This window comes from Taudactylus pleione, unplaced genomic scaffold (assembly GCF_031769625.1).
Source record: "Taudactylus pleione unplaced genomic scaffold, aTauple2 ptg000007l, whole genome shotgun sequence".
Taxonomy (NCBI): domain Eukaryota; kingdom Metazoa; phylum Chordata; class Amphibia; order Anura; family Myobatrachidae; genus Taudactylus; species Taudactylus pleione.
This window is the reverse complement of record NW_028284410.1, coordinates 28,889,181-28,908,042: the sequence shown is the minus strand read 5'-3', so window position 1 is coordinate 28,908,042 and position 18,862 is coordinate 28,889,181. Positions and strand designations below refer to the sequence as shown.

Here is an 18,862-nt window from a genome sequence, read left to right as displayed (position 1 = left end):
GCCCTTGAATGAGTCATAATTTCTTCTGCAACTTCAAAAAGTTGTTCACTATTAAGCTCAGATACAAATGAGCTATATAAGTTTGTTGACTAACAGTTATTTAAGCATTTCAGGGAGAATGCAAAATCAAGACCTATAAGCGCGCATTAAAGTGCACGTGTACTGCTATATCTGAGAGGCGTGTCATAATATTGATTTATATCCAAATGTAAATGAGCCCCAAAGCAGTTAGTAAGATCTACTTGTTTATGAAAACACACTGATACTTTTCAGAAAATGCATGTAGTCATAGGGATCATTGTGCCTTATAGCCAATGCAGGGAAATTATACCAATGCTCCCATTTGAATGTATAGATCTGTGTTTTTTGTTTTATAACCATTTCATAATAGGGGTAAGGTGCAATCAGGAAGATTGCTAGACTCTTCAGGGAGTCAGGGAGATTACTACTATTTCAGGGAGTCTCCCTGACAATCAGGGAGAGTTGGCAAGTATGCAAATATGATGTGTACTGTAGGTAGGCAGTGAGCTTTTAGTCATAGCAGAGCGCTACCTGTCCTTACTGTGAGACAACTTATGCACAAAGTGCAGGCACACACATTGTTGCCTTGCATTGCCTGTCTTTTATCTGTACACACAGTTACTACTCACCCGATGGTGCAGCCACCATCTGCTTCAATGATCCAGACACAATTGAGGTTGTGATCATAGGGTGCAGGATACCCAGGAGACAACACTCGGCCCACTTTCTCTCCACGTATAACACCACCGCACTCCGCTACAGGACAAAAAGACATTAAAAGGTATATTTATCAAAGTTTGATGTAGCTCACCTGAAATCGAATCAAATGGAATGTAGAAATCCCTGTCAAAATCCCACATTTACTAAAATTCGATTTTGGAAGCCTTTTCTAAATCAAATTCGATTTGGTTCGATTTTGAATAGTGATTTCTTGTTCGATTTTGCATGCCCATGTCCAAATCGAACTTCAAAATCGAACTTCAAAACCGAACTTTAAATCTCCCAAAAAATAGACCTGCTTCATGCTGGAATTTTTAGCATGAGCAGGTGTGAATTACACAAATGCATGCACAGATCAGTGAGATCCGTGCATGCTTCTGTGTTTAAAAAGTTTGTAAAGTGTTACATTTAAAAAAAAAAAAAATTACGTGGGATCCCCCCCTAAAAGCACAACCAGCACCAGGCTTTTCTGAGCCGGTCCTGGTTGTGAAAATACAGGGGGCAAAAGACGTAGGAGTCCCCCGTATTTTACACAACCAGCCCTGGGCATAGTGAGACGGTCCAGATTTTGGAAATACGGGGGACAAAAGACATAGGCATCTCCTATATTTTCCAAAACCAGCACTGGACTCTTTATAGCGGGAGTGTAATGACACAGCTGGGGTATCCTTTCACCGGGTGTCGGGGATAGCCCCGGGCTATCAGTACAGGCCTGGGGTGCCATGGAGAGGGGAAACCCCTTTATTGGGGGTCCCCACCTCCCCAGGAATCCCCGGCCTAGGGGTACTAGTGGTCAGGTATAATGCTTTGGCCGGGGGACCCGGTGAAAGGGTCCCCTGGCTATGGCATTACACCCCCACTAGGAAGAGTCCGGTGCTGGTTTTGGAAAATACGGGGGATCCCTACGTCTTTTGTTCGACGTATTTTCACAACCAGGATCGGCACAGAAAAGTCTGGTGCTGGTTGTGCTTTTAGGGAAGGACCCCATATTATTTAAAAAAAATGTTTTTAACACTTTGCAAACTTTTTACACACAGAGGCAAGCACAAATCTCACTGATCTGTGCATGCATCTGTGTAATTCATACTTGCTCATGCTAAAATCGTCAGCATGAAGCAGGTCTATTATTTTGGGGATTTGAAGTTCGATTTGGTGTTCCATTTCAAATCGAATATTAGTAAATGTGGGATTTGTATGTTGGTCTATGTAAAAGTACCAATGTTTTGCTGATGTTCGATTTTGAGTGGGATTTAGTTTTATGTTCGATTTGACATTTGATTTTGTCTTTAGTAAATCTCCAAGTGCAAAATGGAATGCAAATTGAATGTTAAATCATTCAAACATGACAATCAAACATTAGTAAATATACCCCTAAATATCCAAACCCACAATAAAAATTTTTTACAATTTTAATGTTCGAATATCTTTTTCAAAAGGTAATATTTTTTCATACCTATGCACAAAGGAAGAGGCTGGTCCCACACTCTGCGCTCTCCAGTCAGGCACACTAATACACGGCTACCACGTAAGTTATAACCTGGATCACAGCTGAAAGTCACTGCGCTTCCTGCAAAGTGCCCCTCGTCTTTGTCCTTGTAGCCATACTGTGGTGTCCCTGGGTCTTCACATTTAATCAGCTCAAAGCCTGCAGTGTCAAGACAAGGACATTAAGGGAAGACATAATAATGCTGTAGGATGACCTGTCTGCCTGCAGCACTGATACTTTGTCAGCCAGTGAATAATTACAATTAGTGCCAGGTTTGGTGGTACTAAGAAGTGTTGGAGCAGTGTGACAGCCTAGTCACAGTCTTTAGAGATGGTTATAGGGGACAGCAGCAGATTGCATGGCATTAGAATAAAATACAAAAATGATTTAACACCACAGATAAACTTTATGATAATAACATACATATAAAAAGTCAGCCAGCATTAAGGACCTATCAATGTATAAAGATTACTACAGGGTAAGTCTCACAGGTGGTCTTTTGCTATCATAACATTAGAGACAGAAGACGCCAGTGTTTCATTTAACAAGCAATTAGTCACTGAGTTGGGTGGATGGTCTGCCATTGTCACAATTGCAAGTGATAATCCATTAAGCAGCAGGACTAGAAATCCCTTTGTGTGTTATACATAAGACTACAGCATGGCTTGCCACTACAAATTTCTACCTCTCCTGATCAGCAGAAACACACATTTAATGAATTAATATTTATTAGATGTGGAAGTTCAGGGATATTCCTATGTGAATTTACAACAGTTTGTGTTCATACTACATACAGTAGTGCATTAATTGGCCAGCTCTCCTGCTAATCTGAGATGGAGACTCCTATGCATTCATACTTGGGCATCAGGCCCGCTACAGGGGGTACAAAGGGTACACCCATCCCGTGCCCCAAGGTTCACAGAGGCACAAAACAGGGCCATAGAGCCAAAATGTGATTTACAAACTGACAATGCCTGCCGCCCGTCCGATGCCTCGCAACTAGGTAAAAAAAAAAAAACATTCAAGCCAGCCATGATAATCCTCCTCCCCATGTTACACCTGGTCAGTGCTCGTGCTATGCTCGCACATAGTAATGAATGACATTACGCATATTGCTGCACCTGCGCCAGCCCTTCCCTTCTGCCCCTGCCTCCCGGCCACCACACCCAATTAGGAATAGCAGGAGGAGGTGAGCGGGAATGGAACCAGGCACAAGCAGCATGCTGCAGCACTATTGGCACTGACTGCAGACACCCTCCCCACCCATGAGGCAGCTGCACCAATCCTGAAGAAGAACTGGAAGACACTTGGTAGGGTCAAGGTGGTGTGCATCAGTGACGTGCGGTGAGGTCAATGGCTGGGGAGGCAAACATATGTAAAAACACAGTTTTAATATCAAAACTCTGGAGCATGACAGGGAGTATGATAGGGGAGGAAGCATAGCAGGGGAGGCGCTTTCTCCCCTGCTTACCCTGACTGCACGTCCCGTGTGTGTGATTGTGCATGAGTGCGTGTGTGTGTGTCTATCGGAACACCCCAGGTATATCAGTGTACCAGGCCCCAAAATTTCTGTTGCCGGCCCTGCTGGGCACAACCCATGTATAGCATGTTTAAGCAGGGCCTACTTAAGATTTTTATGGGTCTCCTCCTTATGAACTTATGATACACAAATTTATGCGGCTTTCAAGTTTTATCTAATTTAAACAACTCAAGTGAAGTGAGCAATCAAAATTGGTTAACTTTGTTTCATTGGAGTCTGTGGGCACACAACATGTATCAGATACTTCACCAAAACTTGTTTTAATTGAATATTTCTGTAAACTTGTGGTTTATGTCATAGAACAGAATATAGTAGCATTACATTCACTTGAATGATGCTGCTCAGATAAAGCCAATTCCAAGTTAATTAAATATTTTCCTCAGTTAACAACCTCAACCCATAGATCTAAAGAAAAAAAAAACTTCACATACATTAACTACCACTTAGCCTATGATATTTGATGAGTGTGATGATGAGGTGCAGATCACATTGGCCACTCCAGGTGGAGCCATAACACATTAGGTTAGTGAGCCCATTACGATCTGGTCATATTATATTTTACTTAGTGTAGCTGAAAATAATGCACATCCCTTCAGCCATCTTCTATCCATGCACACTATTTTGTCATGTGTTTGGAAGGTGTAAAGCCAAATAACATGTGAGTGTGATTGAAGGTGAGTTCTCCAATTAAAGCTGGCTTTGTCTGGTAAATGGATAATGTGACTCAGGGCCGGATTAAAGGGGGGGCGACAGGGGCGATTGTCCCTGGGCCCCGACACCTGAAGGGCCCCCACACCCAGCCATCGGGGTTAAAGTGAACCGGAGGAGACGGAACCAGTTCTGCCTCCTCCGGACACCTAACCCCGGTGCCGCAGGGAGGAACCATTGGCCAGGCACTCGCTGAGATCGTAACCAGCGGGCACCCGGCTCCCTCCCCACAGCGGCAGCCAGAGCCGGAGCCTAGAGCTCACTCGTGAGCTCCGGCTTCCGGCTCAGGCAGTGCACTATGGGAGAGACGTCATAACGTCTCTCCCACAGTGTAGAGGAGCAGCCGGGCGGACTAGAAGGCAGCGGGAGCGGGGCTTAAGGTAAGTATGATTTTTTTTCCTTTTTAGCGCAAGCGGCTGTTTCACTGAGAGCATTGCTCGGGGGGGCATTACTACAGGTGGCATTACTCGGGAAGGGGCATTACTACAGGGGGCATTACAACTAGGGACAATACTATTGGGGGCACCATTTCTGGGGGCATTACTATTTGGGACTACTTGAAGGTAGGGCATTACTACTGGGGCACTAGTACAGAAGGAGCATTACTATTAGGGGCACTAATACAGGGGCATTTATACAGAGGGTACTACTGCAGGGGGCATTACTACTGGTGCCACTACTACAGAGGGCATGACTACTGGGGGCACAACTACAAGGGTATTACTACTGAGGGCATTTATACAGGGGGCTTTACTATTCGGAACACTACTACAGGAGCATAACTACTGGGGGCACTGCATAAGGGGCAACACTCCTGGGGGCACTACTACTGGGTGCACTGTATAAAATGCACCACTACTGTGGGCTCTGCATACGGGGTACTACCACAGTGGGCACTGACACTACTGGGGTCCCCATTGTGCATACCCCCAGTTCGTCACATTTAATAGGGGTCCCCACATGTTTGTTGCCCAGGGGCCCCCACAAACCTTAATCCGGCCCTGATGTGACTGAATACTGTAGGTCTGCTTCCTTGGCCAAGTAGCTGGTAATTATTTATCCTGTCTTTTGGTGACCAGTTATGAACACCCTTATGCCTTTTCCAAATAAATTTCTTATAAAGACTGGAATTAGACTTTTCAATTAGAAATTGATTTTTCAATACAATTTGGAAGAAGCTCATTCATTTCCCCAGTATAACTGCAGAGGATTTATTAATGAATTGCTAAATTCTATTTATTTCTACAAACAATATCTGCCTAAGCAAACAATTATAGCTAAATATCTCACTTCACAATCTTCTTCATTTGATACAATTTAATTATTATGTTATTTTGAAGTCTTTGTTTCAGGAATCTACTAAAAAGGATAAATTACATATTTAATCATTGGTTTTCATTTGGTTTTGTATATATTTAACTGGGTCTTTTCTTTGATTTGATATTAAATCCTTTGTTATGATTTATATCTTCTTGTAAGAGCCGGATTCCCGACCATCTGGAATCTGCGTTCAGCAGTGCACTAGCGTGCACTGGTGAATAAGACCCTTAATACTTAGAATTTATGGCTGACTGTGAGACCAACTAGGCAGCTGGTCATCATAATACTGATGATGGGCCTATTTTTATGTGAAGGCCTGGAGCTTTAGCTCCATCAGCCCCATTGTTAATCTGGCTCTAACTGTACATCTTAGATAAGGTAAAGAAGAAAGACAGGAATAAAGGCAAAACATTGTATTATTCAACGACAGTTTTTGAAGAAACGTTTTGGTGAGCACTGGCATGTTGTGTGCTAACATGGACACTGTTGTGAAGTACATAATTATTTCTCTTTACTAGAGATGTCAATAGATAAGGATAACGCACACACCTGCTTACATAAGGACTCAAACAAACTATTCGTAAATTATATTATTGCGTTTTATTGCACAATTATGGCACCATTTCCCTGTGTTATGTTAGGAGGTTTTTATCATTAAGGAGATGTGACAGGATCTTTACAATTTGACACATTTTGATCCCATAATGAGGCTGCTTATTAGTAACCTGTACAAAGGACAACTTGTCTGCTTCTCCCTATCACATCTTCAAAAGAAGGCTGGTAATGAGACGAACCTCAAATGGTTGCACTGCTTCTCATGTGAATATATACAATTAGCTACAGCATCTGGGAGAACATATTTAAGCCAAAAAGGTTTATCACTCTCTTGCTGTGATTAGAAGAAATGGGAAGCTGCAGTTGCATTTGGACAACATGAAAAGACAGGATTAGTAAGTATAAAAAGTTTTGGGGGTAAGAAATGCAGGGAGGGGCACACACTGCAAGACATAATCTAGGCAGTTACAATTTTTATAAAGAAAACATTAAACGTATAACTGCTGCAATACCAGTTCTGGCCAGCAAATGATACACAGAGCCAAACCTTCCAGCACTTACTGTAGGGGAGAGGTATTATCCGGCGTTAGGGGGATTAGTGGTATCAGCGCACGTTATGTGCACTGATACAGCTTCTCATCCATTTAATGATGTGGTTGGGTGGTAGATGACAGGGGCGCAATTTGCCCCTGTCCTTATCGGTGCTGCTATTTACAAGATAGCGCTGCTATCTACAAGATGTGCCACCCAAGTTGGGTATGGGATCCCGGTGGTCGGGATGCCGCCGGTCAGAATACCGACAGCGGCATCCCAACAGTCACAATCCTGACAGTAGAAGGTAATACACACGTAACGATTTTGTTACTAACGATTTTCTGTCAGATTATATGTCAGATTATCTCTCAGAGGTTTTAAAGTGTAATGAACGATTTTTTGAACTACAAATGATTTTTGTAACTTCCCTTAATGAAAATCATTCAGTTGGTCAGTCAGAATGAACTACAAACTACAAACGGGAACGTGCATGAACGATAATCGTTCATCGTTATAAATCAGAAACTGAACAATTTTTTTCAACGATTGAATGATAACGACATCGTTATAGTTAAATTGTTCAAAAAATTGTTATATGTGTATGCACCTTAAGCCATTACCACTACTCCTAACCCTCTATCCCCGATGCCTAAACCTAACCTCCCCCTTAATGCCTAAACCTAATCTCCCACTCCTCGCAACCTAAATATAACCCTCCCCCCGTAGTGCCTAACCCTAATTCTCCCCCTAGTGCCTAACCCTAATTCTCCCCCTAGTGCCTAACCCTAAACTTATCCCTCCCCCAACCCCCGATACTTACCTTCGGGATGCCGGTGGTCAAGATACTGGAGCCGGGATCCCAACGTTGTCGTGATTCTAGCGCTGGTATTTAGACTGTCAGCATCCCGCACACTGGGATGCTGACTACATCCCGTACCACCCAATGTATGAACTGCCAGTGGCACTGACCATTCCGACAGCTGCAGGTATGGATATTGACAGCTGCAGCTGTCATTTCCTTATCACCACAGCTGTCCCTGCTATGGTGGCTGCTGGGGTCTAGGCTGCATGCTAGACCTTGTGATGCTTGCGAGATCTTGCGCATGGCCAGCGGAGCAGGTTGGGAAGGGAGACACAGTGCATCAGTTTTCACTCCCCCGCTCCGGCAGATGAGATGTTAATACATCTCATTGGTACTGCTTCCTGCTTTGTCTCGGTAAATAGGCGAAGCAGGAAGAGCTATAGCGTCTCGATTAACCTTTAGGTGTAGATTAATCTTCATCCTATTCGATGATATAATATCGGACAAAAAGTGTAGTGTGTATGCACTACCGACTGTTCTGTCCGATGCTCCTGCTCATACTCCTCAAACAGCAGCAGTGCCGCCTTTGTATCTTTTCATAAGACATTTTGAAATATAGGGGTCGGAGATCACAAGTTAGATTGTATAGATGTGTATGCGCTTATCGGCACTGTGATCGAGACTTCAGAGTGTAAGTGAAATCGAAAGTAAAATTGCCTCTAAACTCTAAAGTGTGATTATACAGGTGTGTACCAATTTTAATTTGGTAAGTTGTAGATTATTTTAGGCCAATGTGAAAATGTACCATGTGTTTTAAGCATTGATAAGATTGTGTTTTATCATGCGTATGCCTAGCACATACAGTAATGTATATAACATGGCAGTTTTTGTTTGTTTGACAACGTGTGACTGCCAAAATAAGGAAATCCTGTGCTGTCCTGTTTTACAGAAAATCAATGAATTGTGTAATTACACCTACTAACGCCATTAGCTCAGCATGTCTGACTTCTTGGCAAGGACTTCACAAGTGTAATGAGGAGAGCATGCACCTGAGAAATGCTGACCAAGTAGATGGTAGATGGAGGCACGGCTTTATGGAGCAAGATGGAGATATTTGTGGATCGAGCAAATGTTTGCATTTCTAATAACATACAGAGTTGGCATAGCAATGCGTCTTGCATTGCAGAGCAAACATAATTTTCTTTTGCTTAGCGAGATTATTGTACTGAGATTAATGGGTTGAGAGAGCCCAGTTGTTGGGTAGGAAGTGGTAGGAGATAGGACTCCAAGGTGACAAATTCACTTTTGCAGATAGTGTCTCTGGCCATTTGTTTGCCTCTCCTTAGAAATGAGTGTACGGGAGGTGTGCACACTAAGATGAGCTGGGCAGATGATCTAGACCAGGGAAGGGGAACCTCAGGCCCGAGGGGGCATATAAGGCCTGCGGAATCATTTGGTCTGGCCCTCTGAGCTTTTTTCTGCTAGCCTCATCTGGCTAGCAGGGTGCCTAGAATGGCATCCTGCAGCCGGAACCTATGCAGCAGTGCCACCTGGAGTACCCTTAGGACGCTTCAGATGGTCACACCGCTGCCCATACAGCTCCCTAGAGCATCCTCAGAATGCTCCAGGCATTGCTGTAATCACCGGCGATTGTGGCCCCATCCCCGTGTGATGTCACGTGGAGGGGGTGTGGCCTGCACTGGATCCACGAATAATGTTATATATATCAAAATGGCACCCAGCAGAAAAAAAGTTCCCCATCTCTGAGCTAGATGCTCGTATGCAGAGTCTAGGTTGGTTTCTTAAATGGTCTCAGTTGTTATTATATGCACTCTAAAGTAGAAGATTAAGTTAAGTGGGGACATTTGCCTCAACTATAAAGAAATTAAAGATATATATATATATATATATATATATATATATATATATAAGGCTGTGGTTGCACAGTAAACACAATTTCTATGCTGCATGGTAGTTGTAACATTTCATAGCTATATAGTTGTATCAATGATAGACATGTAGTTATGGCACTGATAGGAGTGTGTTACTTTGCAAATTGGGAACTATAGTAATTGCAGTTATATTTAATAACTCCCAGTTAACTTATTTCATAAGGGTAGTGTTCAGACTCACTGGAATAAAACAACTCAAATCCTTTACTGGTATTTTCGGCATCAGTGACGAATTCCAGCCACAATGCACTGGAGGTGCTGTTCAGACTGCGCCCCAGCATCTCTGACTGGCTAAATTTGCCAAGTAGTCGAGCAGAATTATTGTGTCCATCAAAGACCTGGAAAATGGGGGAAGAAAAAAAAGAGTTTAGAAATACTAATGATTATCAGTAAAGACATCATCACAAACATGTTTTTCTCACATTGCTGATTATTAATGTCTCTCTTTTGCCTCATTTGTTTATGTGACTAAACCATGTTCTGAAAGGGAAGGGGAAAATCCCCTCCAAAAGGGCATTGGGAAGGGAGAGGGTGTAGGGGATGTAATAAGTTAGCCAGGAGTGCCAAAGGGGTTATGTCTAGTTGTCTAATGGAGCCCTAGGTATGTTATACAATACTGTGCTGTTATACAGGCATGGGATCTGCTATCAGCTGGCTTAGAGGCAAGTGGACCTGGATTCAGTAGGTAGGGGTTGGATGTCTGCCGGTTGTACTGCCAGGCCAGCACCAATAGGATTATGGCAGTAAAGGAACAAGGGCCAGCTATACTGACAGGAAGCAGGAGCAGTCCTTCATGCTGCACAATTGGCCAACTATAGGCATATTTATAGATTTTTCATGTGTAGTGGAGTAGGTGCTCTTTAAGCTTTGCCTTCAACTTTGTTTATATACAAAATGTTTTTTTTTTGCAGGGACTAATCAAAGGTGGTGAAACCCCTGAATCAGGAACTTGCCTAGGGCCTCACAAGAACAAAATCCAGCTCTGGGTCCCGTGTGCAGTCTTCATGTGAGCCCCCCTCTCCCAACTCTGTATACACTGAGCAGACTTTGGCACTGCACACGTGAAAATCTCCAGGAAAATGATGCCAGCGCCATTCTCCCAGTGATTTCTGTACTGAGCATGGGCATATCACTGGGAAAATGGCTCCTGCTCCATTGTCCCATTGCTTTATGCAGCGCTCGATGGACAGGTAAGTATAATCTATGGGTGCAGAGTGTGAAGTGTGGGCCCCCCTGCACCCATTATAGATACGCCCATGGGCTAAGCATATCAATAGTTGGTATGTGGTCTTTGAGTATTTCTAGTTTTGCTATGTATAGTATATATTTATATATGTATGTACTGTATGTAGTTAACAATTTAGCACAAGAGGTATGTAACAACATCCATATATATAAAATACATAAGTGAAAGGTTATAAAAAAATTATTGATATAAAAAATGTACAACAAAAGTATAGTTAGTTAAAGAGCACAGAAACTGGCTTCTGATAGTGTTATAGAGTTACATAGGAGGGGTCAAGTGCAGTGTTTTCACATGACATATTATGGGCAGCACTGCTACCACCCATCAGTACAACCCTTAATTCTTTATGCAGAACATACACTAACAGAACTGCAACCCTTATCTGTAAACCTCAGGAATGGATCTGAGCATCAAATATTCATCAGATATCAATAAGTTTGATTGGAGAGCGCTTTGATGCTTTGATGTCTTAATGCTACATGTTAAGAGCTGGAAGCATGAAAACCTCAGTTATGGTTACCTGAGGTGTGTTATCCATATAAGACATTAAACCAATCAAATCTACTATTTATCCCATTTCTCAGAAGGTATATCCAGACAGTTTCTGTGCAAGATGGGTTTACATATGTGCATTGTGGACACTCACTATCCCCAGAAAATAGCATCAGATATCAATGACAAATTAGAAAAAACAATCATACAATCTAATCTATTCTATACAATATTTGTAACTTTTGAACAAGAGCTTTAAAATATACACTATTCATTTATACAAACAAAGCAATGTAGCACCTTAAGGTGGTCTCCAGGTGCAAGGTCGAATGTCCTGGCTCTCAGCTGAACACCTTTCCCTGGTTGGCTCCGGATGGAGTAAATGCATTCATGGTGGTTGCTATAATTTGCTGGGTAATTCGGAGACAACAAGACACCCTGAGATCCAGTGACAGATGCTCCGCACTCAGCTGAAATACAAAAAGGGAGCAAGGAGTTAAGATCTATAAAATGATCCATGGCTGTAATAATAAAGGGAGGGGAACCTCAAGCTATTGATCCTCGTTAGAATCCCAATCCCAATACATGCTGCAGTTGCCTAGCTCTGAACCCTGTGTTTATTTTTAGTTTAAAAAACATACTGTTTCCTTCCTACAATTCCACAAACTAATTACTGACTATTTTATATTTAAATCATGTAAATATCATTCCTAAACATGTCTATCACCAGCATTATATATTTTGTGACCCTGCATGATGCTGCGGACACTTTGTGGTGACTTGTAAATAACAATTAATAATTATTTTAAAATGCTAACATATTATAAAATGTGAATAGACACAAATGCATAGTGCTTCCAAACAAGGCAGGTGTGATTTGAAATGTAGTTCACAGCACGTACACAAAGCAAAGCGCGTGATATTTTCTGTGGATGTAAAGGAGGTAGAATAAATAAGACAAGATGCAGCAAAATCTTGGCAGTTATAAAGTCAATTATGTCTATGCTAAAAACAAATATCTCAAGGACATCTATTTATAGGTATATATTTAGTATATACTCGTATAAAGTTGTAAAAAACCACAAAAAATTAAATTTAAAAATAAAAATAAAAATTAATATACTGTACAATTAACATTATAGGTACCATATATTTTATCCTACTTATACATCTCTATCTTAAGGCCAGTTTTTCTCTAGCCATGTCTCTGCCAAATGACTTACAGTATTTCTCCTCTTGCATGTCTATGGCCGAGAGTTTTCACATACTGTATTCCTGACATTTATATGGTTCCAACATGTGTCATGTTTACATAGTGACTAAAACTTGTCACATGGAAAGCCGTGGTCACTGGGATATTTCTTCCCCCTTTGCTCTGGTACCACCTACCAAATGAGTGAGCCCAATATATGGACCATTATATGGTTTATAGTACCATTAATTTCCTCAGTGCCCAGAACATTATTAAATGCTAAAATTAAACCATAGTACATGAGAGAATCTAGCCAGAGCATACCTCATGTTCCCCTCAGGTGTATAGATCAGGACTCCAGCAGGCACCTGTAGGTGTAGAAAGGAAGAAACGCCTACCTACCTTCGGTAAGCTACAATTAAACTGCACACTTTTTATACACAACACTAAAAATAGCTCCTCACTATAGTGTACAGCAACAGTGTACGGGGAGCTCTGCATTACACTAGCTGATTTCTCTTTACAGTACAATAACCCTGCAAATATGATGAACTACTCGGAGCCTACATTATGTCATTTGCTGGATGTGCACCCTGTCATGTTTAAAGCATAGACAGGTAACTTTACAGATATTAACCTGCCTAGCTGCATTTCACCATGCTATATGGATAAGAGAACAAGGAAGCAATCCAGAATGGGTGCCCAATGAATGAATACTCATTATGGGGATAAGAAGTCAGATCAATAATTATATCTTCAAGAATTCTATGCTCTTAAACTAATCAATAAATGTAAGCTTCCTATAGCAGAGGTTGAAGTAGTAGTGCAAACAGGAACAAACATTTAAGGGTCAGGGTTGAAAATCAATGATGCTATGAAATGAATAACAAAAGCTCCTAAATTCTACAATTACAACCCATTGAGTATGCTTAGCTATCTGATGACTCAATCCCAACTTAATTCCTAAGGGAACCAAACAAAATTAAAGCACGGGACCACCTACCAACACACCTTGGGAGAGGCGAACTCCACACACGCCGTCTACCTCCCAGGCAGGTGATGCGAGAAGCTCCTTCCAAACGGTATCCAGGGAAGCAGGAGAATGTCAAGGAGTCACCAACCCCAAACTGGAGACCCTTCCTGATGCTGTAAGCTGGGACCTCGGGCTCATCACATGGTTCCAGATCATACTCTAGGATATCAAAGGGTGCATTAAATATACAGTAGATGTGTGCTGCATCTTGTTTACATAACACTCATTTTCTGTATGTGTCTAACAGTATAACTCAGCATAGCCATCATCACTTATTCATGTGAAAGAGACTACCCCTATCATTTTGCTTGATGCACATTAATTCCATAGTTTACTAGACTGTAAGCTGTTTAACACAGGAAAACTGCATGCTACAAAGCTGCAATTGCTGTCAGCTCTATACAATAAATTATACATTGTAACTGGCAGGGACATATGACTAGAGAAGTGGCTGCAGTGTATACAGAGCAGCGGTGTTACACACATAGCCTCTGGCAGAACATTTGTATCCGTCACTAGAAAATTAAGTATGAACATCAAGGAAGGATGAGACAGGAAGAGCCGACTAGAGGTCTTGCCTTCTCACTCTCCCGGTGCAGAAATAAGGATAGCTAAACACGCTGTTAATCCCTGCGTTGCCCGAGCAAAATAATTGCTGTGCTTATTATATCACTCTGTCTTATTTATTTATTTCTTATCTGAAAGAGATATCTGCAGCGATTCCAGCAATAATGATGTAGGACATGATTCTCTAAATTAAATCCTCAGGCGCTAATGCTTTGACTTGCACAATACTCTGACAGGCACTTTCCCAAAGTATTACATTGTCCAACTATATTAAAGTGACTTCAATACCATGCATTCCCTGTCCAGGCTTCTAAATGCACTTTTATTCAACTATTATATATTTATATAATAATTAAAAAAAAAAAAAAAAAACACATTTTTTTGTAAAAAAATTGGCAGTGTCAGATAAATCACAAGTACACTGATGGACTTTGGACCTGATTCAGACTTGGGAATAAAGTAAGATAGAGCAAGTAACTGTGCACCAGGACAAACCATGTTGCAATTCAAGGGGTGCAAATACAAAACTTTTGTTTTGCATGTAGGGCAAATACTGGCGGCTTTTGCATGTAACCCACAAATGCTGCACAGCTTTATTTTTACACTGCAATTTAGATGTCAGTTTGGACACACCCCTCTCAGATCTAACTCTCTCTGCACATTTTATATCTGCCCCACCTGCAGTACAGCATGGTTTTACCAAAGTGCACAGTTGCTTGCTATATCTTACTCTATTCCCAAATCTGAATCAGGCCCTTTGTGTCCTTTCCCAGGTCTGGATCTCTTTACACAGTCAGCCCCTGCTCACATTGGAAGAATAATCTACTTTCCTCTTAAATTGTGAACACTATAGGATTTTTCCATTCGTGACTGCTCTTGACTGCCCATCTGAGCAAACTATCTCTCCCCTCCCGGCCGCAACCTTTTTTTATCACCTCAGCCCCCCCCCCCCCCCGTCCCAAATTTCTATTCTTCTCACAAATTTCTTCCTCCTTCTAATCTTTTATATAGATTCTATCCACATAAAACATCAGGCTTCAAATTTCAGTTGTAGTCTCTACATTTATATTGTGGAAATCTTGTGTTTTTAATATTCATGTTTGATATTTTTTTCAAATTGTCTGTATTCAACTAGAACGCCACATTGGAAAAATGGACATGGCAAAAAAGTGTGTTTCTTTGGTTTCAGAAGAAAGTTCCTACTCATATACTTATAAAGCTTCAGAGTGTTAGGAAGTGTTTAAAGATGGCCATATTTCTCCATTAGGAGATTCACACTGCATGTAGCAAGAGGATTACTAGGGGTAAATTTACTAAGATTCGAGATGGTCCCGATTTTCAAAGAGATTTTTCTTGCTGGAACTCGACAAAACTCGTATGATTTACTCACTTTTTATCTCCCAAATTTACCATCAGGCGATTTGAGGCTAAACAAGTTTGCAGATGGTAATGTAGGTCAAGTATTTCGGGTGATTTTTAAGCAAGCTCGAGTGAGTTAACTCATCCGATATTGCAGTGAATTCTCTCTGCACAACTCTCCCTAGCAAGCAGCCTGCTCATATCAATGAGATATGTGTAAACTGCTTGTGTTGTAACTGTAAAAAACAGTTTCATTGTATAAAAAAAAATTACATAGGGTCCTCCTCAAAAGCATACCAGCCCTGGACTTGCCAACCTGTCCTGGTTCCTAAAATTACAGGGAACAAAATGAGTAGGGTTCCACGGTAATTTAAGAACCAGCACCAGGCTGCAGGGCCAGTCCTGGTTTTAAATATAGGGGGGAAAAATTGCATAGGAGTCCCCTATATTTAAAACCAGCACGGGGCCCAAAATGGCCGGGGTGTAATGCCACAGCCTGGAGACCCTATTATCAGGTATCCAGGGCCAAATCATTATCACCCCAAGCTGCTTAGGCCAAGTTGGGGATCTCAGGGGAGGTGGGAGTCCCCCCTCTCCCGAACCCCAGGCTTGGTCAGAAGCCCGGGATTCTTCCCCACACCCCTGTAGCCATGGTAGAGGGGTAATAAAATGAAGAATAGAAGGAAGCTTGTAATTTACAGTGGGACTACAGGTGCCAGCATGCCTGCCCTTTGGCACTTGTGGAGCTACAAGTGCCAGCAGGCGCCTGGCACCCGTATCCCCACTGCAAAAAAATAGTTAAATAAAGACATAACACACACACCGTGACTAGAAAAGATTTATTACACCCATCCATCAATGTGTGTAATAAATATAGGGGGAACCCTATGCATTTTTTCCCCTATATTTAAAACCAGGACTGCAGCCAGGTGCTGGTTCCTAAATTATGGTGGAACCCTACTCGCTTTGTTCCCCGTAATTTTTGGTACCAGAACAGACTGACCAGTCCAGGGCTGGATAGTCTTTTGGGGGGACCCTACATCATTTTTTTTTTTAACATTAACCCTATTTTAACTTTTTATAGCAAGAAACATACACAAATCACAATGATTTATGTATGTTTCTGCCAATCTTGCAGCTCAGGAGCAGGGCCATAGAGAGCCTGGCCCAGGTAAAGGAGGGGGTATGGCCTAATCATGGGAGGTGTGGCCACTCCCGAGAGAAAAAAAATTGAAAAAATATCACTTTTGTGGCTCTGCGCGCCAGGAAGGGGGGCGCTGTAAGCCCCCCAGCCCAGCGCTAAGCAGATGGGGGGCACAATCAGTGTGATCACTCCCCCCCACAGCCATAGGAGACTGCTCTGGCTGCTGCAGCAGCTGCGAGCAATGTCACACTGCAGCCCAGAACAAGCTGTGTGCTGAGCTGCTGTGAGGGAGGTGTAAACTGTACCCGCTCCTCCCCCGTCTCGGCGTCCATGCTCAGGAGGTTGAGAGATTGGAAAGTGATTTGGACAGAGAGTTTGCTCCTATCTCACCCGATTGTCATCCCGATTCTTGGTAAATTTGAGAGATATATGTTTTAGGTGAAAAGTGCTTCCGAATTGGAATGATGGTGATTTGATTTGAGATTGTTATCTCACTCGAGTTTTACGAGTGAGATGAGAGAACTCTCTCCACATCTCACCCGAGTTTGCCTTTAGTAAATTTGCGAGATGGAAAAAAATTAATAAATCACCTGAGATGGTCATCTCGACTTATCTCGATTCTTAGTAAATGTAGAATTTATTATTGATGCATCAAATTGAATCATTTTATTTATTAATTTTTTTTTATCAAGGAAAATATCTTTATGCAATGAAACACTGTAGGGTTCATTAGTGTGGAAGCACCACCACTATATGCTAAATGGTAGACATGCAGTTTTTTTATCTTCTCTCTTCTGCCTTAGGTAAAGAACAATATTGAGACTTAAATTAAGCCAGAGGACATGCACATTTGTTCTATTTTTCAATCATTTCAGTAATTCCCCATAGACAAATAATCACCAAGTAAAATAACTTCATCCACTGTAATTTGTATTATTTTATACTTCTATCCCAGTATAATCTTTATAGTGTTAAATACAGACACCTGATCTGTAGGGGCAACCAAATTACATTTCTTACCTCTCCTACAGTCCTTTTGTGCACTGTCGAGGCATCTGACAGCTTCCTGCACGCTAATTGTTGGAGGGTTCCAGCCATTCACCAATCAGGTGCATGAAGCATGTGACCCTGTACCAGCCCAGAGGTCAGATGCCTCTCTACAACCCCTGACCCAACTTGACTCTGTCTTTTTCCGATGAAGAAAACTTGTCATAAAATATACTGTAAATGCAAAGTAAAAAATGTGCTACTACCGGTGAAAAAGCATCAATATATTTATATTGATTTTCCTTTGCTTGTGCAGAAAGGCAGAACTCTGAATATTTAATTTTAAAACTGTGACACATTTAGAAAGCTTTTTGCTTCAAATAAATTCCCTGGCAGGTGCTCTCATAGAAAAAAAAAATACATACATTTTCTACTTTTTAAACATTCACAGACACACTCCATAATATCATTGTCTTAATGGATAGACAGATGTTGTATCTTCTGTAAAATTGTACTTCGTATGTAGGTCCTAGCAAAGTCTCTTCACATCAACAATGCGTATTACAACTTTACAAGCGATCATAGACTGACAATGATGTAATGAGGGTGGCAAACATTGATATCTGACCAGTCAGCTTAAAATAGGGAGTGGTTTGGAACCAAATGAAATCAGTGTGCTCAAGACCTTCCCATCTGTTCCAGACAGTTGAGAGAGGGCGTTAAGGGAAGCAACAGCCATCTTCTGAGGTGCAGCAGGGCAGCTTGAGATGAGTTAAGTGGTGATTATATACTCAGGCCTCATTGCAATATTATTAGGCAATGTTCCTTAGGGCAGTGTTATGTGCCTTTTTATACCATAGGCTGCAGTGGCGTATTATCTACCATAAATGCAGGTTGTTGCATGATGTGCATGGGTCACCATGCTGCACACCATGCAACAACTGATTCACCACTGTGGTGCCCATACGTCATACCCCACCCTATAAATGTCCGGCAGAGCTATCGTACCGGTGATATTTTTACTAAGATGTCTCTGTACAGGGGCAGCAAAGATTCTGACACTGTGGAAACTGGAAAGATGGCCACTGCAATCACCAACCACTGTCCCTTCCCCCCTCCAGCTCTTAAAATTCCCCTGATAGGCTGTGTACCTTAGTGCTGATAAGGCTTTATTAAGAGTTAGTAATTCATTAGTTAGTATTAC

General features: G+C 41.8%; 1 protein-coding gene across 1 annotated transcript in view; it reads right to left on the bottom strand.

The window, feature by feature from the left end:
* The window catches only part of CSMD2 (CUB and Sushi multiple domains 2), a 1,115,355-nt gene that overhangs the window by 178,933 nt on the left and 917,560 nt on the right, over positions 1-18,862 (bottom strand). The window contains exons 21-25 of the mRNA XM_088462676.1: positions 13,572-13,760; positions 11,677-11,846; positions 9,820-9,976; positions 2,195-2,386; positions 651-777 (exon numbers count right to left, since the gene is read on the bottom strand). Coding sequence (XP_088318802.1) covers positions 651-777; positions 2,195-2,386; positions 9,820-9,976; positions 11,677-11,846; positions 13,572-13,760 — 835 coding nt within the window. The remainder of the gene's footprint in view (positions 1-650; positions 778-2,194; positions 2,387-9,819; positions 9,977-11,676; positions 11,847-13,571; positions 13,761-18,862) is intronic.